At 41.8% G+C, this 24,388-nt stretch overlaps 1 protein-coding gene across 2 annotated transcripts in view; it reads right to left on the bottom strand.

The window, feature by feature from the left end:
* NOX4 (NADPH oxidase 4) overlaps positions 1–24,388 on the bottom strand; it is a 699,867-nt gene that overhangs the window by 564,573 nt on the left and 110,906 nt on the right. For both annotated transcript variants that reach the window (XM_085623140.1, XM_085623139.1), the window contains exon 3: positions 6,031–6,141. In XM_085623140.1, coding sequence (XP_085479266.1) covers positions 6,031–6,141 — 111 coding nt within the window. The remainder of the gene's footprint in view (positions 1–6,030; positions 6,142–24,388) is intronic.

The following is a 24,388-nucleotide window of genomic DNA, read 5'->3' as shown; positions in this document are numbered from 1 at the left end:
TCATGGAGATGAAAGGGTTTGATAAACCCCTGATTGACTAAAATTTGTTACGGGATAAACGGGGAACTTTTACTGGAAATTAGATTTACTATGGGAGTGCAGAAAAGGTTTGCGGCAGATGAAGAAATTTTAATTTCAGTCCTGCTTTATGCAGATGATGCAGTTTTAATTTTGAGAACTGCATTCAGCCTGCAAGTTCTTATGGATGGTTTTAAAGTATATATGCACAACCTAGGTCTGAAAACAAATCTTAACAAATCTTTTAATATAAAAGTGGGGCCCAAGTATGCCAAAAAGAAGACATTTCAACTACAGAAAGCCAAGGGTACAAGCTTTACATACCTAGGGATTGCGTTTGACTCAAATCTGAGCTGGGAATTTTTATACAGATCACGAATACTCCAATACCAGAGATCTATTGATTCAATTTTTTATTTTACAAGAAGACTGGGTCATAAACCAACAAGGGGAATTGTCACTATTTATAAGACCAAGTGTGCAGCAAATACATGTTATGGTGCCGGGATCTCAGGATATAAAGACACACATCCTCTCCAGAAAATGGAAAATACATTTTTCTTGTGTAGATTGTTGGCCATGCCACAATCATTGTCCTCCTTAGTAAGCCACTCTGAGGTAGGTTTGGGTTTTTTGGAGGACGGTATCAATCTTAGTCCCTTGCTGTTTGGATAAGATTTTGGGCGACGCCTGAAGCTAGTTTCTCAAGGGAGCTTATTTGTGATTGCCTTTACCAGGATAATGTCCAGACTATTCCCTGGTTGAGGTATGTGAAATCAGCTTTTAGCACCTTGGGGATTTCAAAGATTTTTCTCCAATCCAGAAAGTATTAAAAATGGCATGAAAGAAATGGTTAGAATATTATTTTTATATAAACGGTGAGAGGAAAGTCTCCTCAGTGAATTTTTATAATTTACAGATAGCTCAAATTATGAATCCATTAAATCTTCAGAAGGCCTGGAATTTTATTTATCTTTTATTCAAAACTAACATAGATTTTATCTCACCAGGTTGAGCTTCGATATTATACACTTTTTAATGCTTTTCCGGTGCATGTATCTGGTTCATTTTTCTCTCAAACTGTCCCTTTGACTATGTTTCAAAGCGGTACTCCATGCGGCTAATATTAGACAACATAAGGCAGCTCTTGACTTTCTGCAAAAATCAAACACTTCATACTCTTGTTATGTAGTGATTCACTTTATTAGAAGATCCTTAGCCACTATGAATAAGTATGGCTCAGCAATTTGTTTGTAAAAGATTAGGAAATATGTGATGGAGCCTTTTCATACATGGACGAGGATTTGAGTTTTTCTTCTTCCTTTGTTTTATACATTTATCTAAGAGGTTGTGTTATATTGTGTCTTATATGAGTTGTACATTTATGGCTGTTTTTTCAGCCAAATAAAGTCGAGTGATTGATTGACTGGCTATTTTTTCTAAAACAAGCCTGTACCTTAAATAGTGTTTCTTGATTTTATTGTTCCTTACAGTGAGGTTTTGGAAAAAATGTCGAACCAACCCATCTAGGTATAGCAAAACATTTGATTCTAATTTAAGTTGCGGCCCTCGTGTCAGCTTCCCCCGCTGTGTGTCACTCGCTTGCCCCAGCTGCCTGCTTCCTGCATTCTACACTCTGTTCCTGCAATGTACACCCTGTTATCACTGACGCCAAAGGTATCTTTTCAACTGCATAGCCTTTTACCTGCATAGATTACATTGTATCTCGTTCTGTAACAACCCTCTAACATTGTATCTCTTCTGCTGTATTCCCAATAACTATGTAGCCAATAAATTGTTTTCCTTTTTTTCTGTATTCTACTGTTCCCACCACTCCCTGGCCATCGCTCAAATTTTCCGTCATTTCACCGATTTTTCCCTCCCTCCTACCATGGCTTACTAAGTGGAGGCAAGAAGCCACCAACAATGCCAGAGATGCCGCACTGCATCCCCGAAGCTGACCAACACTGCCAAGATGCTACTTCAGTGCATCCTACTTAACACACGATCCCTCAGCAAACACGAAATGGGGATATGGGACACAATCTCATCCCTCGCTCTGGACATCATCTTCCTAGCACAGACCTGGCTGAATCCTGCCTCCGCACTGGACATCACCACCGCCCAGTGGCAGCTCCTTCACTTAGGCAGAGAAGCAGGGTAAAAGAAAAAAGAAAATGATAATAACAGAAGTTATTCTAATTTTATTTTTAGTATCTGCCAGGTTAGGGAGGGGACGGGCTTGGCTCCGGTGACGCCGGGGAGGAGGTGTGGTTGCTGAACTTTAAAGTGGCCATGACGGTTTGACTGGCTGTCTTGGCCATGCCAAATAGTCATGCGCTCTTTGCATGTTCTCCACCCATGCTGCATTAACAGCCTGGGTGGAGAACATGCCCAGGCTCCCGTTCCCCATCGGAGCGCCGAACCACAGCGCTCAGACCAATCACAACTCTGCATTGCAGCATTGTGATTGGGTTAGGGGAGGCTGGGTGTCCTCTTGGTTGAGAAGCGGAGGACAGACGACATGAAAGAGATAATTGCTCAAGTACGTTAATTTTACATTTTCTTTATTATCGCCGCCGTACCAGTCGCCACTTCCACTTCCACCCCCAAAGGCTACAAAATGACACGCCAGGACTGAACCAACAAACACAGAGGTGGAATTGCCATCATTTACAAGGACACCATCTGTTGCAGGACCTCCTCGGACGACTCAACCCCAAAAATGTAACACCTAAACTTCCAAATTCACACAGACAGAAAAAACACCATCAGAAGTACCCTTGCCTACATACCACCGGGACCACGTCCCAGCTTCTGCAATGCCCTTCTGGACCTCATCGTCCTGCTCGCCATAAACTTCTAGCACTAAATCTTCCTAGGAGACCTCAACCTCCACCTCGATGACCCGACTGACAAAGGAGACCTCCTGGAAAGCATGAGCAACAACGGATTCAAGAAACTTATTACTGATCCTACCCATATCGCAGGACACCCACTCAACCCCATCTTCACATCCAGTGACAGAGGTAAATATAGCCACATCTCACAGCTCACCTGGACAGACCACTACAGCGTCCACGTCACCATCTCAGGTCCCACCAGCACAGGCACGCTGCCCTCCCCAACTCCACACACAAAAACTAATAAAAGGTATCAGAAGACCAGTGGAACAACACCCTCCACACCTATCTCCCACACACCACATCCAACCCAGAACAAGCTGCAAAGAACTTCTCCCAATGGATCACAGATTGTTCTGATACTATCACCCGTGCCAAGCAAGCCAAAGCCGAAAGATCTGCTTGATGAGCCAAATGGTTCACTGCGGAGCTGAAAGCCACCAAATGAAAGTGCCAGCAATTGGAGAGGAAATAGCTCACCAGCAAAGAGACAGAAGACCACACCACCTTCAAGATGGCACCCAACCAATTCCATTGCCTCCAGAAAGAAACAAAGAAGAACGCCCTAGTAGACCGCATAGAAGCCAGCACAAACCGCAGTCAGGAGGTCTTCGCCGTCGTTAGGGAGTTCTACAACCATGCAGCTGCCTAGAATGACATCACCCCCTCTCAAGAAATTTGTGACACCTTAGCGGACTTCTTCTACACCAAGATTGCAGTCATCTACACCAATCTAAAACCCCAACCCTCTGCCGCTGACAGCATCAACCTGCTCACACCCTTTCACACCACGCACAAACACTTGGTCACCTATTGAGATCCTTTCACAACTCAGTCACCACCTCCATCCTTAACTCAGTGCTCTCCTGAGCACCCATGGACCCATGCCCCCCACATGTTCAATTTCAGAAGCAAGACGATTGGCGATGAACTCAAGAAAGTCCTGAACACCTCCCTCACATAGGCATTCTTCCCTGTGGACTAGAAACACGGCAAAGTGAGGCCCTTCTTGAAGGAACCCTCTGCCGATCAGCAGATACGAAAAAATACAGGCCCATTTCCCTGCTGTCCTTCCCAGCGAAGGTTGTTGAGAAGGCCAGCAACTCACTGAACACCTGGAACACAACAACCTCCTGGACCTCTCACAATCAGGATTCTGGGCCATACACAGCACCAAACAGTCCTGATCATAACCACCGGCGACATTAGGGCCCTCATGGGCCATGGAGAAACAGCAGCCCTCATCCTCCTGGACCTTTCAGCTGCATTCAACACTCTCTCCCACCACATCCTGATCAACAGACTCCACCACATCAGAATCCAGGGAGACGCCCTCAAATGGAACGCCTCATAGATAACAGGTAGAATCCAGAGAATCCATCTACAACCGTACACCTCAGAACCCAACAACATAATTTGTGGCTTCTGCCAAGGATCCAACCCTCTTCAACACGTACATGACCAGCCTGTCAAACACCGTCAGATCACACAGACTCAAAATCAGATCCTAAGCTGATGATACTCAGCTCATCCTCTCGCTGTCAAAAGACCACTCCACCACCAGAGCCAAGTTCCATAGATGAATGTCACAGAATGGATGAAGGACAACTTTCTCTGGTCCAGCAAGGACAGAAGTCCTCATCTTTGGGAAAAACACCTCACTGTGGAACGACGCTTGGCAGCCCACCAAACTCGGCCTACTCCCCACCCCTACAGACCACGGCAACAACCTTGGCATCATACTAGACAGCAATCTTTCTATGAAGAATCAAATCACTGCAGTCTCATCCACCTGCTTCTACACCCTACGTATACTCCACAAGACCTTTAGATGGCTCCCTGTCCTCACCAGAAGGACTGTCATGCAAGCCTCATCACCAGCAGACTGGACTACAGGAATACACTCTATGTAGGAATCACCGCACACCTACTAAAAAGACTGCAGACAATACAGAACGCAGCAACTAGATATATCCTTGACCTCCCCAAATGGACCCACATCACACCTCAAGAAACTTCACTGGCAACCCAATTCAGAAGAGATGCCAATTCAAGATGATAACCCAAGCAGACAAGGCCCTGCACGATGAAGGACCAGCATACATCAACAAATGCATGACCTTCCAATGACAGACCAGACACCTGCGATCCGCTGACCTCTTCATCGCTGACAACCCCCCCCCCCCCGCCTCTCCCGATCCGCCGTAGCAACAGCTCTTTCTCACACCTGCCAGCCATGCTTGGAACTGCACCTCAGGACCACCTCATCGCTCCTTGAATTCAGGAAGGGAATCAAGACCTGGCTGTTCGAATGAGCAGCATAACACAGCATCCTACACTATCCAGCACCTTGAAAGCCTCAGCGGTGATTTGACAAGCTCTATCAATCCTGATTGATTGATTGCCTAGAGTTGACACATCCAGCGTCATATGGGATGGAAAATCCATAAGCAACTGATGAAAAATCTGTACAAAAACGCCTAGAAATGTGGTTCATTTACAATAGGTACAGTTATCTTATTTCAAACTTTTAAATAAGTCCAATGCAATACAATTCTTTTGTAAATTTTTCTCACAGATCATTTATATTGTGAATTTGTGTGAGAGTCTGTTAAAAATCTAGCTAAGCACTTCTTAAGTGAAACTGAGGGAGAGAGTGTCAGATGTTAACAAGTAATTCAGCGCCAGTGATGGTTAGTGCCCAAGAAGAAGAGAAGGTGGAATACAACTGAAGGCGCAAATGAAGCAGAAAATGAAAACAGATGTTTAATCAGTATATATGCATCAACAAATGCTAACATTCAATGATAGGCATTCCCAGGCGTTTAGAGAAATATATTTAGTTATGCAAAGGGAAAGGGAACGCAAAATATGTAAATGAAATTTTATATAATTAAAAAACCTGTCCAGACTGCCATCATAAAAGACTGCTAACTGAACACATGCACTTGCAGTGATCATAAAAATGTAAACATAGCAAGAGACATGGGGATGAGCGACTGGAATTTTCAAACATATAAGAAGTTTATTTGGAAGAAAAAATGTATGGAGGCTGATAGGGCTGTTTTTTAACATATCTATTTTCCACCATAATAACACATTGCTTTACCTTTTGTGAACCTTTTAGACATCCAAGAAGAGTTCGACAAATTGGCAAAAGTATGAGGCAGCAGTTGAGGTTCAGGACAGAGGCGGAGGCTCTGCTAACACACAATCCTAGCTGAATAAACAGAGAAAGTGTTAGTATACAATATAGTGTAGAGTCAGGCAGAACAAGACATAGAGTACCGGCAATGCACAGCCTTTGACAAACCCTGGGAAACACTCGGATCCTCATTACAAGGGCCAATGTATCTGGGTGTGGTAAAGCTGCCTAGGGAAATACCATAGTGTGCAACCTAATTTAGCCTCTTACAGTGAGGGCCCACAGGCCCACCAACACTTGGCAAGTAGAAAGGTGGCATGTGCACTAACAAATATAGTAAAGTAGTGGAATAATCAAGCACATGTTACAGAGATGAGCTTTTATTCTGAAGATTCCAGGTTTGAACCTGAAAATGTCGATTGGTCATAAAGGTTAACGAAATTACAATTGGAGCAAGTAATTAATTGAGCAACCAATAGTTTGTGGAATTTGATCTAAAAGAGTTCAATATATCACGCAAACGCTTGAAGGAAATTAAACTGGGTCACACTGGATCCTGGTATAATGTTTTGGCACTATCCACAAACCCAAGGCATTTCAGGATAGAATTATTTCTCTATTATTCATGAATATGTGCAAAGAGGTTGTACCCAAGGCAGATATGCTACATAGTTGGATATCAACATGATCGCAACAGCACTATCCAGTTATATACAACTCACAAAAAAATATCCAACTCACATCCAACACAGCACAGATATGCTGAATTGTTGGGTATCAGCATTGCTTCAATTGAGCCGTTGGTTGCAGGTAGGTCCACCGGCACTCGTTTTTGGGATTGGCACTTATGATTCATCAAGAACCTGCAAGCGTGAGATAAGGGAGCAGGGAGCGTCTGGTGGTGGATTAAAGAGACATGCAGGGGAATCAAGACTAAGCAGCCGTGCTATTTTGCATGTCAACATTCAATAGCACTGGCTGCAGAATCCAGAGAAAGCTTTGGGCACCAGCACTTATTTATTGACAAATGGGCAAGCTTAAATATAGCATAAAGTTAAGTTCTATATATACAGCTCCTTGGTAGAGGCAGGGCCGGCTTTAGCACTGGTGGCGCCTGGAGCAACTATGTCTGTTGGCGCTCCAATCACCGCCTTTGCTAAGGATTCCCTGCCACCTGTTAACAGTGCTCCTCAAGTCTCCATAACCACTCTCCCTCACATGCATTTCTTGTGTTTTATAGCGCAACTCATGCCAGTGTAGGGTGTCAGAGCACTTTACATCAAACACACACACACACACATTACACAAAGACAATACATCAATATGTGTGTGAATCAGTGCATGGGAAATGTTACATAAGACAGAGGACCACAAGGTGTAGGAGTCACACGCCACCCACACTTGTAGTCTGTATAGTTTAAGAGTGCTTGGTCTGGAGAAGCACAAACTCAGAATTAAAAAGTAACACCATGGTTAGGGGTTCTCTTTAATAATACACATTGATTTCTACTCAAATTAACTCTTTTTGCGACATTAGAATAATGAAAGACCTGGTTATAAAACATGATGTTCTTATCTATACCGTGCAGTCTGCATGTATCTCTTTGATGTCAGTTAATAATCACCTCCAGGTACTATGTACACTGCCCTTGACATAGTCCAAAAATTGGAAAACAATGACACTGATGCAGTAGTCACTACTTGGCAGCCCTTAGACGCCATTTCTTTCCTCTCCTGTTTAAATAGTGTGAGATCGGGCTCCCCACAGGACGCTCTCCCGGCCAAAATATTAAAACAATTAGACCCCCTCACTCATCCCCCCATCATTAAATTACTCAACGCTTCTCTGAGCGAGGCCCATGTCCCACAACCTTGGAAACACGCCATGGTTGTACCGTTATTAAAAAAACAGGGTGCAGATCCTTCAAATCCTGCTAACTTTCGCCCTATATCTTTGTTGCCAATTTTCTCAAAGATATTGGAGAGACATATAAATTCTCAGCTCTCCAAACTGGTTGAAAACACTGGATTTCTCCATCCTTCTCAGTCGGGCTTTCGGCCTAGGCACTCAACCGAGACAGCCCTCCTGGGGGTGACAGAGAGTCTTAGGCACGGTGTCGATCAGGGAAACACCATGGCGCTCATCCTGCTGGATTTGAGCGCAGCTTTCGACACCGTGTCACATTCCATCCTCATTGACTCTCTGAAATCTCTAGGTGTGGCAGGCCAGGCCTTGGCCTGGCTGGCGTCTTTCCTTAGTGACCGAAGCTTCCAAGTGTTTTCTTCTAAAGCTGCCTCCGCCATTTGTCCTTCCACCCGTGGCGTCCCCCAGGGCTCAATTCTTAGCCCTTTATTATTTAATATTTATGTTAAACCCTTGGCAACCATAGTCGAACAAGCTGGGCTAACCCTGTTTTCCTACGCAGATGACACCCAGATTGTCTTCTCCTTGTCAGGGAGAGACGTAAACAACATCTCCGCACTCAAGTCGGGCCTCACTCTTGTGGCCGACTGGATGCGGAGAAATTGTCTCAAGCTGAATGGGGAGAAGACCGAGGTGGTAATTCTGGGACAGAACAAACATCTTTGGGGTCCTCGCCATTGGCCCATCGAACTGGGAAATGCGCCTACACCATCTACGGCAGTTCGCAACCTGGGCGTCATTACTGACGACAGGCTAACTATGAGACAACAGGCTACTAAGGTCTCAGCCATCTGCTTTTCAACCTTGCGATGGCTTCACAAGATTTTGTGGATGCTCCCCCTCTCCTCTCGCAGAACTGTAGTCCAGGCACTTGTAACATCACGCCTGGACTATGGCAACATTCTCTATTTGGGCGCAGATAAAGCTACTATACATGTGCTGCAGGTGGTGCAAAATGCGGCCGCGCGCCTGCTAAAGAATGTCCCCAGACGCACCTCAGCCACTGCCGCTTTGCGTGACCTCCATTGGTTGAGCATCCCAGAACGCGTTAAATTCAAGGCACTCTGCTATATGTTCAAGGCTAAGCAGGGTAGCGCCCCAGTATATGTTCAGGGGCTGGTAAAACCCTATAGACCCCTGCGCTCATTAAGGTCATCGGACATTGGCAATTTCACAGTACCAAGATGGAAGCTGGCAAAAATGGGAGGCCGCTCCTTTTCCACTCTTGGTCCTAAATACTGGAACTCCCTCCCATTGGCATTAAAATCTGAGACCAACTTACTCCGCTTCCGTAAGGCTTTGAAGACTCTGCTCTTTACTAAGCGTGACCAATAGTCGGCAGAGGCCTTAAGTCAAGGTGACATTCTCTTTTCTTCTACAGTCTATCCCTGGCGCCGGGAAACCCATTGTGGGTAGCTGTGCGCGGTACAAGCTTAAATAAATAAATAAAATAAATAGATCACTGTTCTATGTTAGGATTTTAACTTATAAACTGCAAGTAACATAAGGATCTCTGTGACAAAAGCAGTAACCCGCTGAACTATTTACATTATATGCACTTCTCTAATCTGCATGGTATACGTTCTCTGCAGCAGGCATCTTAACCCTCTGTGCAACCTTGTGATGTGCGCAAAACTCCACTTGACAAAACTCTGAACTCTCTCCAGCAGACCCATTAATCACCAGCGTTATCTTGACATTTTTATTGTTGCCTGGAAATTGCTGGAGGCAACCAAGCTGCAGCAGGTGCTTTTACATCCACAATATATTTAAAAACACGCCCCCCTCCCCTCCCCCTGAAGTCAGCGCCAGGTGCCAGGACACAGGTCGCACCACCTTAGAGCCTAGAGGAGTTTGTTTCCCTCAGTAGGGTATATATTCGCTATTACCAGGCCTAGTCTGGTTTATAAAGGTGGTATACCAGAGAATTACCTTTCAACATTTTTCAATTCTTTCCATGTGAATTTCCTAAAATCATGTACTTTGAGTACATTAGTCATTTCAACTTGAATAATTTGATGATCTATTTAAATCACACTAAAATCTTAAATTTAATCCGCTGTGCTGCTCATCATCCTTGGGTATACGGAAATCTTGGGGGTCTTGCTTCTGTTCCTTAGATTACTGTCTATAAGAAGTGCCTTTGTTTGGAGAAGGAAAGAAATGTGAAGACTCTTGCTTTGCCTTGAATCTCTGGATCTGAATTTTATTATTCATCTTATTTGCAAAATGTTATATAGTGCTTAACATGCTGGCAGGGTTATTAGAGCGCTGTACAAGCAGTACAGTTACATTACAATAGCTAATGTTGGAGAATTTACAATATTTATGAAGGATTAGCACTGGGAATACAATTTGAGGAAGGTAAATTTATAACAGAAACAACTAAATTCCAGTTTAGGTTTATATTTTAGGCACACAGGTTGAGTAGGTTGTGGATTTATCCTGGGAAATCGAGATGCAACTATATGTTTTTTCGTATCTTTTTGTTGTTCTCAATGGATAGGTTTATGCATATTGAAGGAGATCGTTTTTTATTTTTTTGCACCATTATCTGAAAAATAAAGAGAAAACCATGGCCTTGGCAATTCACATGGAGTGGAGACAGTGTAAGGTGTTTAGACAGGTAGGACGGGGCAGCCCCGATGCATAAGTCATGCACGCAATTTCGAGAATGCTGCTTGCTTCTGTGGGAAGCCAGTTAAGGGTGATCAGTGCTGACATGATGTATTCAGAATGTTTCACTCCCGTGGTAAATGTTTCTACTGCCTGTCGGGCTGCCTAGAATGCCAGGGGAAACGGAAGTGGCACCACACGCCCTCTGACCTTCACTTCTACTTGCTTATACAAACACATTCACAAGTACAAACTTTCTCTCTCTCTCTCAAGTAAACGCACTCTCACCCACAAGCATGCACACAATATACATATAAAACCACTTTTTTACTTACGTCAGCTGCCAGGAAAGTTCATACTCCAGCTAATGTACTCCAGGTTTTATTACACTAATAGTGAATAATATAATACTATTCATACTCCAGCTAATGTACTCCAGGTTTTATTACACTAATAGTGAATAATATAATACTATTCATACTCCAGCTAATGTACTCCAGGTTTTATTACACTAATAGTGAATAATAGAATATTATTCACTATTATTCACTATTAGTGTAACACAATTACTGAAAGAAAACAAAGTGAGTGGAGCAGCAAACAACGGTCATATGGACGAGCTGCCACCTTGTTCCTGACACTGATTTTGCCACCTCTGAGGCAATGGGTGGCAAAAGCAGAGCCTGGGGTCGCAAGGGGTAGGCATGGGGTCATAGGTTCTGGTTTAATGTAAAAGTATTTCGGTTTACCATCATCAGGTCTAAACCCCGCTTTCTGGGTCTGCTATGTCGAATGGATCTTAGCCGCTGTTTTAGCCATTGTTTTAGAGAAGATCAGCAGCTGCACATCACATTAAATACTAATCACAAATATTAATCACAATCACTAATATATATTCAGTCAATAAATTGAGTTTGTTGTTAAAGGGCTTTATTAATCAAATCTTTTAGTAGTTCATCTTTATTGGCATATCACAAATTAAATTGGTATTAATCTCATTCATAAATATGACTGACAGTAAAATAAAATAAAAAATGGTTAATCAAAATATAAATGCCTTAAAAGCACATTCTAACAAGCATTTGCAATGCAATAGGTCTCGTATTTACGCGAGTTTAAGGTAGTGGCATTGTAAATGAAAATGCCTATTTTTTTTTGTTTTGTAAAACATAAATAAAAGGCATTGTTATTTACAATGCCAATACCTTAAACTCGCGTAAATATGAGACCTATTGCATTGCAAATACTCGTTTAAGTGTAAAACTGAGCGCAGCGCCGCTTCAAGGACACTGCGCTCTTTTTTTTTTTTTTGAAACTTTAACACGGAGTGCGGTGTCTATGAAGCGGGTGCAGCGCTCACTCAGTGTTAAAGTAAATAAAAATTAAAAAAAGAAGAAACCAAGCACAGTGGAAGCGGTGCCACGCTCGGTTTTACAGCAAAAAATTAAAAAAAAACAGAGCACGGTATCCCTGAAGCAGGCACCGCTCTCACTATAAAAATTAAAAAAACTAAACCGAGCACTGTGTCACAGAAGTGGACACTGCGCCAAGTAATAAATTAAAATATATAAATAAATAAACTGAGCGTGGTGTTCCTAAAGCGGGCGCCGAGCTCAGGATACAAATACAAAAAAAAATAGCCGCCGCCATTGTCCCCAAAAGTGGCCATAAACAATATAGGGCCCACCCCCTAGATAAAACCGACCCTGTATGGAGCCAAGTAAAAGATCCAGTCATCATGGGCGGTCACAATGGAGACAGGGTGGTTACAAGGAGGGACTAACAAGCCTCCTAATAAATTGGAAGCTAGCATTTACCAAGGACAATGACACCAGCCAATCAAAAATATAGGCGGAGAGAAGGCAAGGCTTACACAGCATACTCGACTACTGCATGCCTCACAGAACAAAGACGTGCATGTGCGCTGCAGCTAGGCTCAACCTAAACAGGAAGAAATCCCTATTCTGGGAATGGGGAAGTAAAGGAGTCAGTCAGAACTCATAAAGAGGTCCAGTTTAACAGAGGGTGTGAGAAAAGCATAAAGCCGTAGCATCAAAGTTAGCTATGTAAAATAATTCAATAAAGAAGAACTTCCCATAAATAGAGGCTCAGGAAACTGAGTAAAGTCTCAAGCAATGTTATATATAGGTCTGGGCAAATATCCAGACAAGTGTCTGGTAAAAAGCATGGGGAAAAGTGGGGGGCCTACTCTAGGAACAGGCACTAATATAGACACCACATTTCACAAATTTAAAAGCTTCGGTCTTCCTCCTCCTTCATTCAGCGAATCATCCTTCGATGCTTTCCTGGGAACAAGATCACTCCTAGTCTTCTCACAGGAATACAATAATCCACAGACGAGAATTTTAAGCTGGTAACTAGTTTGTAAAGATTTTCAATCCACGTGGGTCAGTTTCTCATTCAGGTTCTCTTTCTCACGTTTAAACTACATTTCTAACTTTCTAACATGTGAAGTTTCTAACAATGGTCTTTTTAGAAGTCAAACAATTTGTATGAATGAAAAGAAAACATTTTGTGGAACCACCATTGAGTTGGAGAAATAAGTAAGTTAAAAAGTCAAGTTCACATTTTAAATTGTGCATTTCTATGTATGAACTTTTCAATACCCCATTAAATGACAGAACTAATCATGTTTTAACAGTGGTCTTTTTGTAAGTAGAAACAGTCTGTGAAAATATATGAAAATATTAATGCAACTTTTATTTATTATAAAGAACATGTTCATGGAAAGGTCAAGAATATAACATTTTGGGCATAGTTTGCGCTTGTAGTTAAGTGAGCTAGTCGAGCAATAGTGCTTTAGACATTTGAGGCATGGCACGAGTAAATGTGACTGCTCACTACAAATCTACATTTTCAAACATTATTTTCATGAAAGCTTACACAATAATTCTGCACATTAATAAAAAACTGTTAATTCTTCAATATCATTAAAAACGCCTTCTCAATTTGCCCATCTGATGATTATTTAACCATCACACATTTGCACAAATTAATCTTTAGAGTTCACTATCATCCTCAATTGAGTCTTTCTTTTCAAGTTTTCATGCTGTTTTGCCTTTCTGCATTCTGACCATTAAGCAGGTTGAATTGTTTTCTTGAGCCTTCACACTATCTTTAGGTATGGATGGCCTAAACTAATGCCAAGCTGTATCCATTTCTTTAGCCTTGGGGTGTAAATTCATGCTCTTCTGTAATGGAACTCTAGAAAGAACTAAGGGCCCGATTACAAGTTTGGTGGTCCATCAGACCCCTAAACTTGTGGTGGAGGTGCGGTGGTGGTTAGGGACTGCTGCACCAGTGGTTTGACCGCCGTATTACAAGTATGCCGGTCGGACCCTGATGGGACTGCCACAACCGATAGGGATCCGCTATCCCTGCCCTGGCGGTGGCATAATGGTTTGAGGCCGAAATATGCTTGGTGGTGCCACACATATTACGAGTTTCCTCACTGCAACCCTATCTATGGTGGTGAGCCCGCCATGGAAAGGGTAACAGTGAGAAAACTCTGGGGCCCATACAGGGCCCCCTTGTGCCTTCGTGCAGGGAGGTGAATGCAGTGGGACACATTTTGTGCCCGCCGGTGTGTATGCACCCCCAGTTCCTGCATGAACGAAAAGCACAACATTGGGCATTTTCGTCCGTGCAGGAATGAGCTTTGGCTCTCCCATTGTGTGTGCCTTTTTGAAAGGCACTGCTGTGGGAAAGATAAAGGACCGCTGGTCAGACCACAAGGAAACTTCTAATCTGGCGGTTTGGCCGGCAACCCTGTTTGATGGTGTGGGAGTGGGGAGGGGGGGGGGAATGGCTACCTGCTTCCACATCGCCAAACTCATAACCGGGTCCTTAGTCATAATTTGAATACAAAGTGTTCTCACCAATATATAAAGCCAAGTAAAATACTACATGTTATTGCATATAACAAGGGTATACGGCGATAAGTCACTTTCTCTGCAGCTGATGAAGGTAAGTGTGCACAGACGTAACAGTTCTTTGTGTCTAGTGGCTGTGTATGCTCCTGAACTAATCTAGAATAAATGTTAATAGAATAATCTGTAACTCACAAAAGATTCCTTTAATTTTGTCTCATTTATTGTGTGTGCAGATGTTGCAGTTTCAGGTGTAGACATGGATTTCTTAATCTCTGGTGTCAAATAAAATAGTATTAATGTTGGTATGACTACTTACACAAAAAATATAACACCCATTATAATCTTGCATTTAGCTCCATTTAGAACACACGTTTATTTGTAATCAGGTAGTTAAACAAAAACATACTGCAGCAATATTTTTACAGTTTGATTTTCAGATTGTTTTAAAGCACCATCTTAAGTTTTCTTTTGCAGTTAATTCTTTTTAGCTTTATGTCTTCAGATGGTCACCTCTGACTCTACCCCATCTTCTTCTAAATGTGTTATCCCTACTCTTCTTCTGCAGCCTTGGATCTAGGCAAATCTTCTTAAAGTAAAAAACATTTTTTTTATTTCAGTCTTTGGTACTTTCTCATTTAACAATGTCTCTCAAACTTTTGTTTCTTTTCAAAAAATATTTTCGAACAGCTTTTTCCCAAATTTGTTTTTAGTGTGATATCATGGGGGTTTAAACAGTTTTGATCTCAGAATAAGCAATTCATTCACTGACACATTTAACGCCTGATTTGTGCAGTATGTCCATTCATGTCCAGAATACCTTCAATAAGGCACTCTTGCTTTTTTTCCCTTTTTTGCTGATCTTCTCCTGTGTCACTTACACTGCTTGAATCGGTCTGAGGTATGTAATCAATTTCCTTTGACCATAATTCTGTGGCCATTCAGCATGGCGGGGGACTCGTTTCGAACCAGTACTTGTTCCTTAATTTGAGTCATCTGGTACTGTCTAACTGCTTTCTCAGGTTGTTCTTGTCTCTTCTTCTTCTCCTTCAGAGACTTCAATGCCACTTTGCTAAACCGCAGGAAACTGGACTGGTGCAACAGGTTGTCATTCTTCACCCCTCTCACCTCCCTGCTGTTATGTCTCTTGTGGTAATGCTTCTTGCAATTGTTCAGGTTATGACAGTTCAGTCACTAGTGCATTAGGTTCTGGTTCAGAGAATACTGTTTCATCATATGGGGCCAGAAGTACGACAATATTTTGCATGCGCAAACGGGTTTGCGACCTGTTTGCACATGCAAAATCCCTGTGGACCATGTACTAACACTATTTTGCAAGTCGCAAAAATTGCGACTTGCAAAATAGTATTTAGCGACTCGCAATTAGGAAGGGGCATTCCAAGGACGTCCCTACCTAATTGCGACTCGCAGCCCTATGTATAAATGTTTTGCGACTGCAATTGCTGTTGCAAAACACTTGCAATTTACCGCCCTCTTCAAGAGTGTGGTGATTCACTCTCAAATGGGAAGGCGTCCCGGGGGACGCGTTCCCCTTTGCACATGCAGGGGAAAATATTTTTTAGGGGCAGGCAGTGGTCCCAGGGATGTCAGGAATACTACGGAGACTCATCAACACCAAAGGGAAAGCATCTGGCCATTTCAGTGACCTAGAAGCACAAACGTTTGTCATGTGGGACTTTATGGTACAGTTGAGCTGTTCAACAATTTCAGAGGTTCCTGGTTGATATCTAGAGTGTAATCTCTTCTCAATCTATAATGCTGTACAAATCATTCTCAGGACCTCATTAATAAAATGAGTACCACGATCGGACTCCAGAGAAACGGGTAATACGTACCTAGGGATTAACACTCACAACAGCAATTTAGCTAAAGTGAGACTGTCATTTCTCCATGTTGGGTAGGCTTCCACCACTGAGAGAAGATGCACACTATACCCAGGACGTATCAAAACCCATTACAAATAGGCATCTTGATAAAGTTAATCTCCATTCTGTTGAAGGGACCACCTGATCTCCCTACGTGACTTAGCATTACTGGTGTTCTTTTTCCTATGCTCTGTTGACATGATACACAACAATGGTAAATGCCCTCTGCAAGCATCCTAAAACTGGAATTAAACCAATTCTGCCTGAATATCCTCAACAGTGCATCTCTTCCTAGATGTGTTGGACCATGAAAGTGTTGTGTCATAGGAAACAGTAAATTGTCTAGCAACATTGATCTTCCATCCACTGATATCCAAATGTCATTAGCATTTTTCTCACATGCTGCTGTGCTGCAACCCTTCTGTTCTCCTCCTCAAACATCTTCCTGCAATCTTTTGAGGTTTTCCCTTACATGAGCCACTGACAACATAATCGAAAATACAGTGTCTTCTTCAGATTCATTTGAGTAAGCCCCGTTAAATGTGCAGTTCACTAGTGAACAATACCGTGTAACTTCGTCTGCTCTCAATGTATGTTTATTGTTTCCCAGACATTGACAGAAATTACATAATCATGCTCAATCAAAGGGTCATCTTTTATTCCTGGCCTTGGCTTGGTGCATGCGTCAGTGAAATCTAGAAAATCATGCTCTTCCTCATTTCCATTGATATCTTCATTTATGGGCAGGATTGTTGATGGGTTTAAAACTTGACAACGTTATAAATTATGTTCTCGGCTACCAACATTTTTTGTTCATATTTGGTTAATCTACTATTGGTCTTGTATTGGGTGTTTGTTCTAGTGAGCAACATTTTGACAGATTGAGGGACCATAATAGTTAAAGAGTATCCCATCACTATGTTCTCACTCCCCTCAATGCTAACACCAACTGCGACCCCTGACTTACGGCACCCAGGCGGTCCTACAGCTAACGAGTGAAGGGTAGTCAAAAAATAAGCCACAGGTCTTTGTGCATCTCTATGCATCTGAGTAAGCACTGAGAAAGTGAAGCCCTCCATCCCACTGCAAGACAATGTGAATATTTTACTGTAACATGGCCTTCCTAGTGCCAGGGCATGACAGATACTTTCTCTCAGCTCTAGGAAAGCTTTTAAGCACTAGTTGTTCCATCAAAGGTCATCTTTGTGTGTCAGACTCATTAAAGGATTAGCCACTAGTGAAGTTCATTTGCAAACTAGTCTCAACTCTCTCTGGAGACACTTTTCTTGGTCCTTTCTCAATGATATGTACCAAGCACTGGACATCTTTTTGACAATATAGCAATTTGGAGAGATTTTGTGTCCATTCTCAGTCAGGTGATTCCAGAGGCCAATTGAATCTTGTTTGTAAGCTCTTCCTGAATCTAACGCCACAAGCAGGTCGTCAATGTATTGCATGAGAACTGAACTGTAAGGCATCTGTAATGACTCCAGATTTTTTTTCAAGGTCTGATTAAAAATGGATGGGCTCTGTATACCCTTGTGGAACTTGGCACCTCACCAAAATTCTCCCGCTTAACAAAAATACAGAAACTAACTATCCTCATGCAGTTGTACAGAAAGGAAAGCCGGGCACACATCCACAATAGTGAACCACTGTGCAGTGCATGTTATTTAGAATAGTATGGTGGCTGGATTGGGTACCACAGGACAACATGGAACAATAATGTTGCTAATCTTTCTAAGGTCCTGCACAATCTGATATTTACCATTAGGTTTCTGCAAACCTATGATCGGAGAGTTGCAAGGACTTCTGACAATTTCTTATAAAATCCTTTTTCTCAACAGGTCTTCAATTACTGGTATTATTCTTGCAATCGTTGCTAGGGTCAAATTATTCTGGTGGTGTTCCTGGATATGCAGCATATTGTTTCACTGTGATTTGTACAGGTCGTACACCTTTAATCAGTCCGATATTTTGACCTGTAAAGTATCCTACTTCTGGGTTCATAATTTCTCTTAAATCTTGACACATCATCCACAATCCTCACTGTATACAGTCCTACAGCTGTTTCTTGTTGGGCCATTTTAAACCCCACCTCGTCATCATGAGTCTGAAACTCGACACCATCCTGTTTACAGAACACAGTGCCCTATAATACTTGACCAATAGATCTCTCCCTAACAGATTTACAACACTTGAATCACAAACAACAAATTGATGATTTTCTTCAAATTAACCAATTTTTAACCGGACCTTTTCTGAAAGTGGCTTTGTTATCTGTTTATTTGAAATGCCAACTACTTGGATCTTCTTTCTTGAGAGAGGTAGGTCTGAATGTTCTGCTGTTCTAACAGGCGGGCTCACCACCATGAAAAGGCAAAGTCGTAACATGCTTGGCAGTGACGCAGTGGCACCGTCAAGCAAATTGCTTCCCTCAACCACCTCACAACCGCCAGGGATCACGGATCCCTGGCGGCTGCAGCGGTACAATGGTGGTATGACTGCACCACGAGTACGGCGGGCGTATGGACTGCCATACTGATAATCAAGCCCTTAATCTTTCAATTACTCCTAATTCCAAGGACCTTCATTTCCAGTGATACTGCACCATTGACAAAGCCACAAACAAGACTGCAACCTCATATTCGTAGTCATATAATGTGCTGGTGTGGCCTCGGGAGGTGCTTTATCACCTTCCTGTATCAGAATGATTACATCACCTCTCTCAAGGCTCTTAAAACATTCAAAACATTAAATAATTTTGGATTATTCAACAGGTAGCAAACAATGTAATTTAAATATTCAAATGTTTTGAAACTATTCCGTAAATATCAGATTTATTTGTATCCAATCCTGTTATAGCTTTAATAATTGCAGACCCATCAAATAATCCCAATGCGGCATTTACACAACAATTGACATATAGCAGCTGTGTCGTCATCAACCAATAGCAGTGCAGCTGTAGAGCTACCAACCAATCTCAGCACAGCACACTATATAAACTCAATCCTTGCAGCGGCTCACCCTCCTTTACAATTTCTCTCGTACATGCAATCCATCCTCTTCTATATTGCTTTGGTTGACTCTAGAAAAATCTCTTATTTCCCCCTTTGCTTTCCACAAGTATATTTCCTATTCCTCTAATCCTTCACATCTTTGTTCTCCAATCTTTGTGTAAAATGTTACCCTCATGTTTTTCTAAAAACTCATTCGTTTGTACCGCCTTTCTCCGAATTTCTATTTGGTATACTAAACTTTTTGAACTTCACACAGACCTCTCATTTGGAAGGGCTGACGAGATGAAGAAATTGAGCGATTATTTTGATTGGGGATTTATTTGTTGATATTGCTTCAATTTCCTTTCCCTAGCTTCACTAAAACGTCTATGCCCTGCAACCTTTCAATCCAAATTTTCTCCCTTTAGATGTTTTATAACCCTGTCTAATAGTTTTTCTGACCAGCTGCTACTTCAAATTTTATACGCTAAATCTATAGCGTCTATTATCTATAAATATTTGATTTCCGTCTCGCCACTCTCGAATTAAAACCTCTTTAGCCTCCATTTGGGTTACTGCTGGCCTATTTCCCTCTGGAATGAACTTTGGCTTAAAATTCATAAAACTTCCAGGACAGCTTCTCCTACTCAGACACTATTTTTTTTATAAAATAGACTCCCGTTTATTCGCTCTCCATATCAAAATTATCGACAACTGATTACGCTTGCTGTTGGTCTTGCTCATGCAAAAATAGTGCTCTTAAACATATATTATTTTTATGTCCCAAAATGTTACTCTTTTGCCATAAAAGTTGGAGTCAAATTATTCTTATTTTTCAAACGTCTATTCAATTTAAATTTACCTCAATCTTTTTAGGTTCTTTGGAAGAGCACTGGCATTTAATTGTTTTTAATGGAACTTGTTTTTTTTTTTTTTTTTTTTTTTTTTTTTTTTTTTTTTTTTGAAACCGTTTATTGCATCCATAAAAAGGTTACAGGTATGGGCCTACAACCGCACGGCCGGCCGCTAAAGCATCACAAATATAGTACATACAGACAGTAAAGGTCTCTCAGCGGTGCACAGTAGAAACACAGGAGTAATCAACGGTGCAGGCCTCACGGCGTCCTGCCACAGAGTACGGTTTCATTTTAAGGACTAACAACATCAACAAAAACCACAACCGCAAGGCAACCCGAGATTCAAGATGACAACACTTGCTCCATAGTGGGGGATCCAGACTGGCAGGAAAGATCTGAAGAGGGGGATGGGAGGAGATCAAGGACTGGGGGGCCGCGTGCCCGCGGCCGAGCAAGAGGGTCCAGCTAGGGAGACGGAGCAGGCGAGGCAGCCGGCAGCTGTGGTGGCTCACAAATGCCCCCACGGTAGGCGTTCCAGGGGCCCCAGATTTTCACCCACGCCCCAGGCTTGCCCCTCGCCACATACACCACCCTTTCACGGAACATACACCAATCCATGTGCTCTTTCCAGGCCGACACCGCAGGGGGCCTCTGGGATCCCCACAATTGAGCAATATCACGTTTCGCTATCATGTATCCCAGAGTCACCCACCGCGTCTGCGGAACCGAGTAGTCATTCGGTTCCCATACATTCAACAAGCACCTCCTCGCTTCGGGCAGCAGCGCTACACGCGTGACCACATGCAGGACCTCATGCACACCACGCCAGAATCGCTCCACCTTCGGGCACTCCCACAGTATATGCATAAAAGTCGCCAACGCACCACAGCCACGCTTACACAGTCCGTCCATGGCAAAACCCATACGTAGAAGCCTCGGCCCCGTCACGTAGACCCGGTGAAGAATCTTGAGCTGGACGAAACGAAGGCGAGCCGGGATGGCCACCTCTTTCGGAGAGGCCACCGCGGACATCCAATCCTCGTCGTCCAGCTCCAGCCCGTCGGCCACCCAAGCCTCGCGTAGACTAGTTAAGAGGCACGATCTATCATTAATCAGCTTCTTGTATATGAGGGAGATCGTGCTGTCCGGGACATGGCCATCCAGCACTCTGTCCTCCAGGGGGGAAGACTCCGGAATGGATGCAACATCCGGGAGGAACTTGTTTTTTACTTACACTTGCTTTACAGCAGATTACTGGCAACTGGAAGTGTACATCTAACATCTTTTATAACGCGTGGTGGTATGCTGTCTGCTACCATCATAGCTCAATAGAGCTTATGCGGACTCCATTCTTGGGTTTCAAAATAGTTATTTATTATGGCTAACCCTCAAGTCATATCTAAACATAGATAGTTTGCTTTTTACAGTCAAACAAACTTCACACTTAAACTTCCATGAATTGTTTCAGTTCTCTGACACTCTTATTAATTTATTTGCACTCATGTCATATTTGTGTATATGTTATTTATATCCAGATGCTTCTATCCAAACTATATTGTATTTCTTAATGATCACCTTGTGGTTTTGCATACATTAATGTAATTATGATTCTCCTCCCCCCTCTTCCAAAGCAAAGAAAGTTCCCAAATATAGGCTTGCATTCCATACTATAAAGCATGAGATTTTCTATTATTTAAATTTTATTATACTTTTTTACTGCTCACCATAAAGTTAATAGTTGCTTACAGTTTACTCTTTCTGCATATCTGTTAACTTAATAATGTTTTTATTCATGTTTTTTCTACATTGGTATGGTGTGTATTGTGTCTCTTAATAAAGCTTTTTAAACAGAAGAAACATGGGCATTGCTAAACCTTTGGTCCCTCAATGTGTGAGAGATTCCTTTTTAAGTTAAATACAGGTACACTCACAGTGAGATATGGACTTGTTTGGGCAGCCAGTAGTTACTCTGTGCATAAGGATGTTCAAACCAGAGTTTGATTTTAGGATACAGGCCTTAGAACCACATGCTACCAAATACCAAACTAATGTTTTAAAGGGGCAGAGGTAATTGGATTCCTTGTTTGGCCCCTAGTAAAGCCATCAATGTGATTTCAATTCCAATGCTTCCCCTTTTCAATCCATAATCACTTGTCCACAAGGGACTTGGATCTGGAAAATAATAAACTTTCCAGTGTTTCACCTTCCTGTGTGCACAAATGTAACGATTTACCCATTTCAAAGTAATGTGGTAAAACAGTACCTATTGTTCAAATCTTGTGTTATTGTACTATACAGTTGTAATACTCCTGTGGTATAGCTGACATGTTAAAAACTCTTGAGTATGGTCAATAGAAATACTTATGGGGTAGTTTGTTTTGCCTGAGGAAGGCAGCCATCAACTTTTGTGTGCTGAAACATCAACCCTATTTTTCCTGGACTATGAACCACTGATCACAATTAATACAATCTATACCAAAAAGTGTGCCCAGTTTATTCTGATAACTTGAGGGTCTTGAGGTGCTGTTTTTTATGAATTTGAAGAGTTGACAAAATATGTGATCAGCGTTAGTTCATATGCTGATTTACGCTTTATTTGATAGCTATCAGATACAGACGTGGAAAGTGCATGCATGAAAAGTATATTTACCTCACACAGTTATAATTTCGGCATTCAAAGTGTTTTTGCACCTTCTTCCTGATCATCAATACTTCTCATAGAGAGAGCTGTTTCACATATCAATTGTTTAAATTCTACTCTTGTAGGCTGACCAGACGTTTAGGTAATGACTATTCCTATGTATCTCTTTCCTTCAACTATTGGAAATTTGCATTGTTTTCCTTGATTTTACATTTTAATATATATGGAATGCTGGGTCTAAGATCAAGGACCACATTCTTGAATGTGCAGAAGCCAAGAGACATTGTATAGTACTTTGGAATTCTGTAGGAAAATACCCCTTCGTCTACCCCCATGTGGTATGCTTCGCTATTTTTTATTAGCCTTCAAAATGGAATGTAGCAAAGTGATATTTTACACTTTGAGTACAACCTATTCGATAGTGACATTGGTACAGGGACTAGTTTGATAACCTAAAGTAAATGTACAATTGCATCTATGTATTTATCTGCTGTTTCAAAAGCGATATCACTGCCTACATTTCTGATTCTTTTTGCACCCGCTTGACTATAAATGACATATTTGACCTTATGTTCTTGAAATGTATAAATATTTCAAAAATGTTTGGTAGCCCTAAGCTATGTAAACCAATTCCTTGTACTGCTATTGTATAGCCGCAGGGCAAGTGCACTTGCATTGTTTCTAGTTTTTGAAGGATACAGTCTAAATTATAGATTTAATATCCAAACAAAACATCATTTTTCAGTGTAAGTGCTATATATAGGCTTAGGTCCCAATCTAATATCTTTTAATACATGCTTGCTACTGATGCTATGAGAGAATTCATGTTTTTTAAATATATGTTGAAGGCTAAAGTTTGGCTATGACACACTGAACATTTAAATGAAATCCCTTTTTGTTTCTGATTAAAAAGCTACATTAACTACTGCTCAATGTCTTGTTTTCCAGCACTGCACTGGGTTGTTTACCTAAAGTGTGTAGTTGTGTAGTCCGTGTAACCGAGAGCATGTTGTTAGTGGGTGAGTTAGAAGACAAGAAAGAATAAGTGGGAACCCTCTAGAGCTTGGGCTAGTTAATCGGAAAAAAGAGGGAAATAACTCTAGAGGGATAAATGTATCTTGCATTTTTGGTCGACAATAACACATTAATTATTATTGGGCATATCAATCATACTAACAGTGCGTTGATGTAATACTTTTATCTAGATAGCTTCTTTGACATCACCAAAATATCTAAATATCTCATATATGTACCATAACAATATATTATGTAAACGTATACATTAAAAATGTTCCCAAATCATTGAAACAAGAATCACACTATCCTTGTGTGGGATACACAATTATATCATGAGACGTCCAAACATCCATTTTCAAGAAATGTTTGTCTAATGATAGTCCACTTTATCTTGGGCCATCAGCAAAATTTGTGTGTAGAACATTAAACAGGGTTTGGACCCCAATACACGTGGACTTTTCATTGTGTATGTGTGACACGTTTCAACCTGTT

The sequence above is a fragment of the Triturus cristatus genome, chromosome 8 (genome assembly GCF_964204655.1).
Source record: "Triturus cristatus chromosome 8, aTriCri1.1, whole genome shotgun sequence".
NCBI classification, from domain to species: domain Eukaryota; kingdom Metazoa; phylum Chordata; class Amphibia; order Caudata; family Salamandridae; genus Triturus; species Triturus cristatus.
This window is presented reverse-complemented; position numbering and strand designations above follow the sequence as displayed.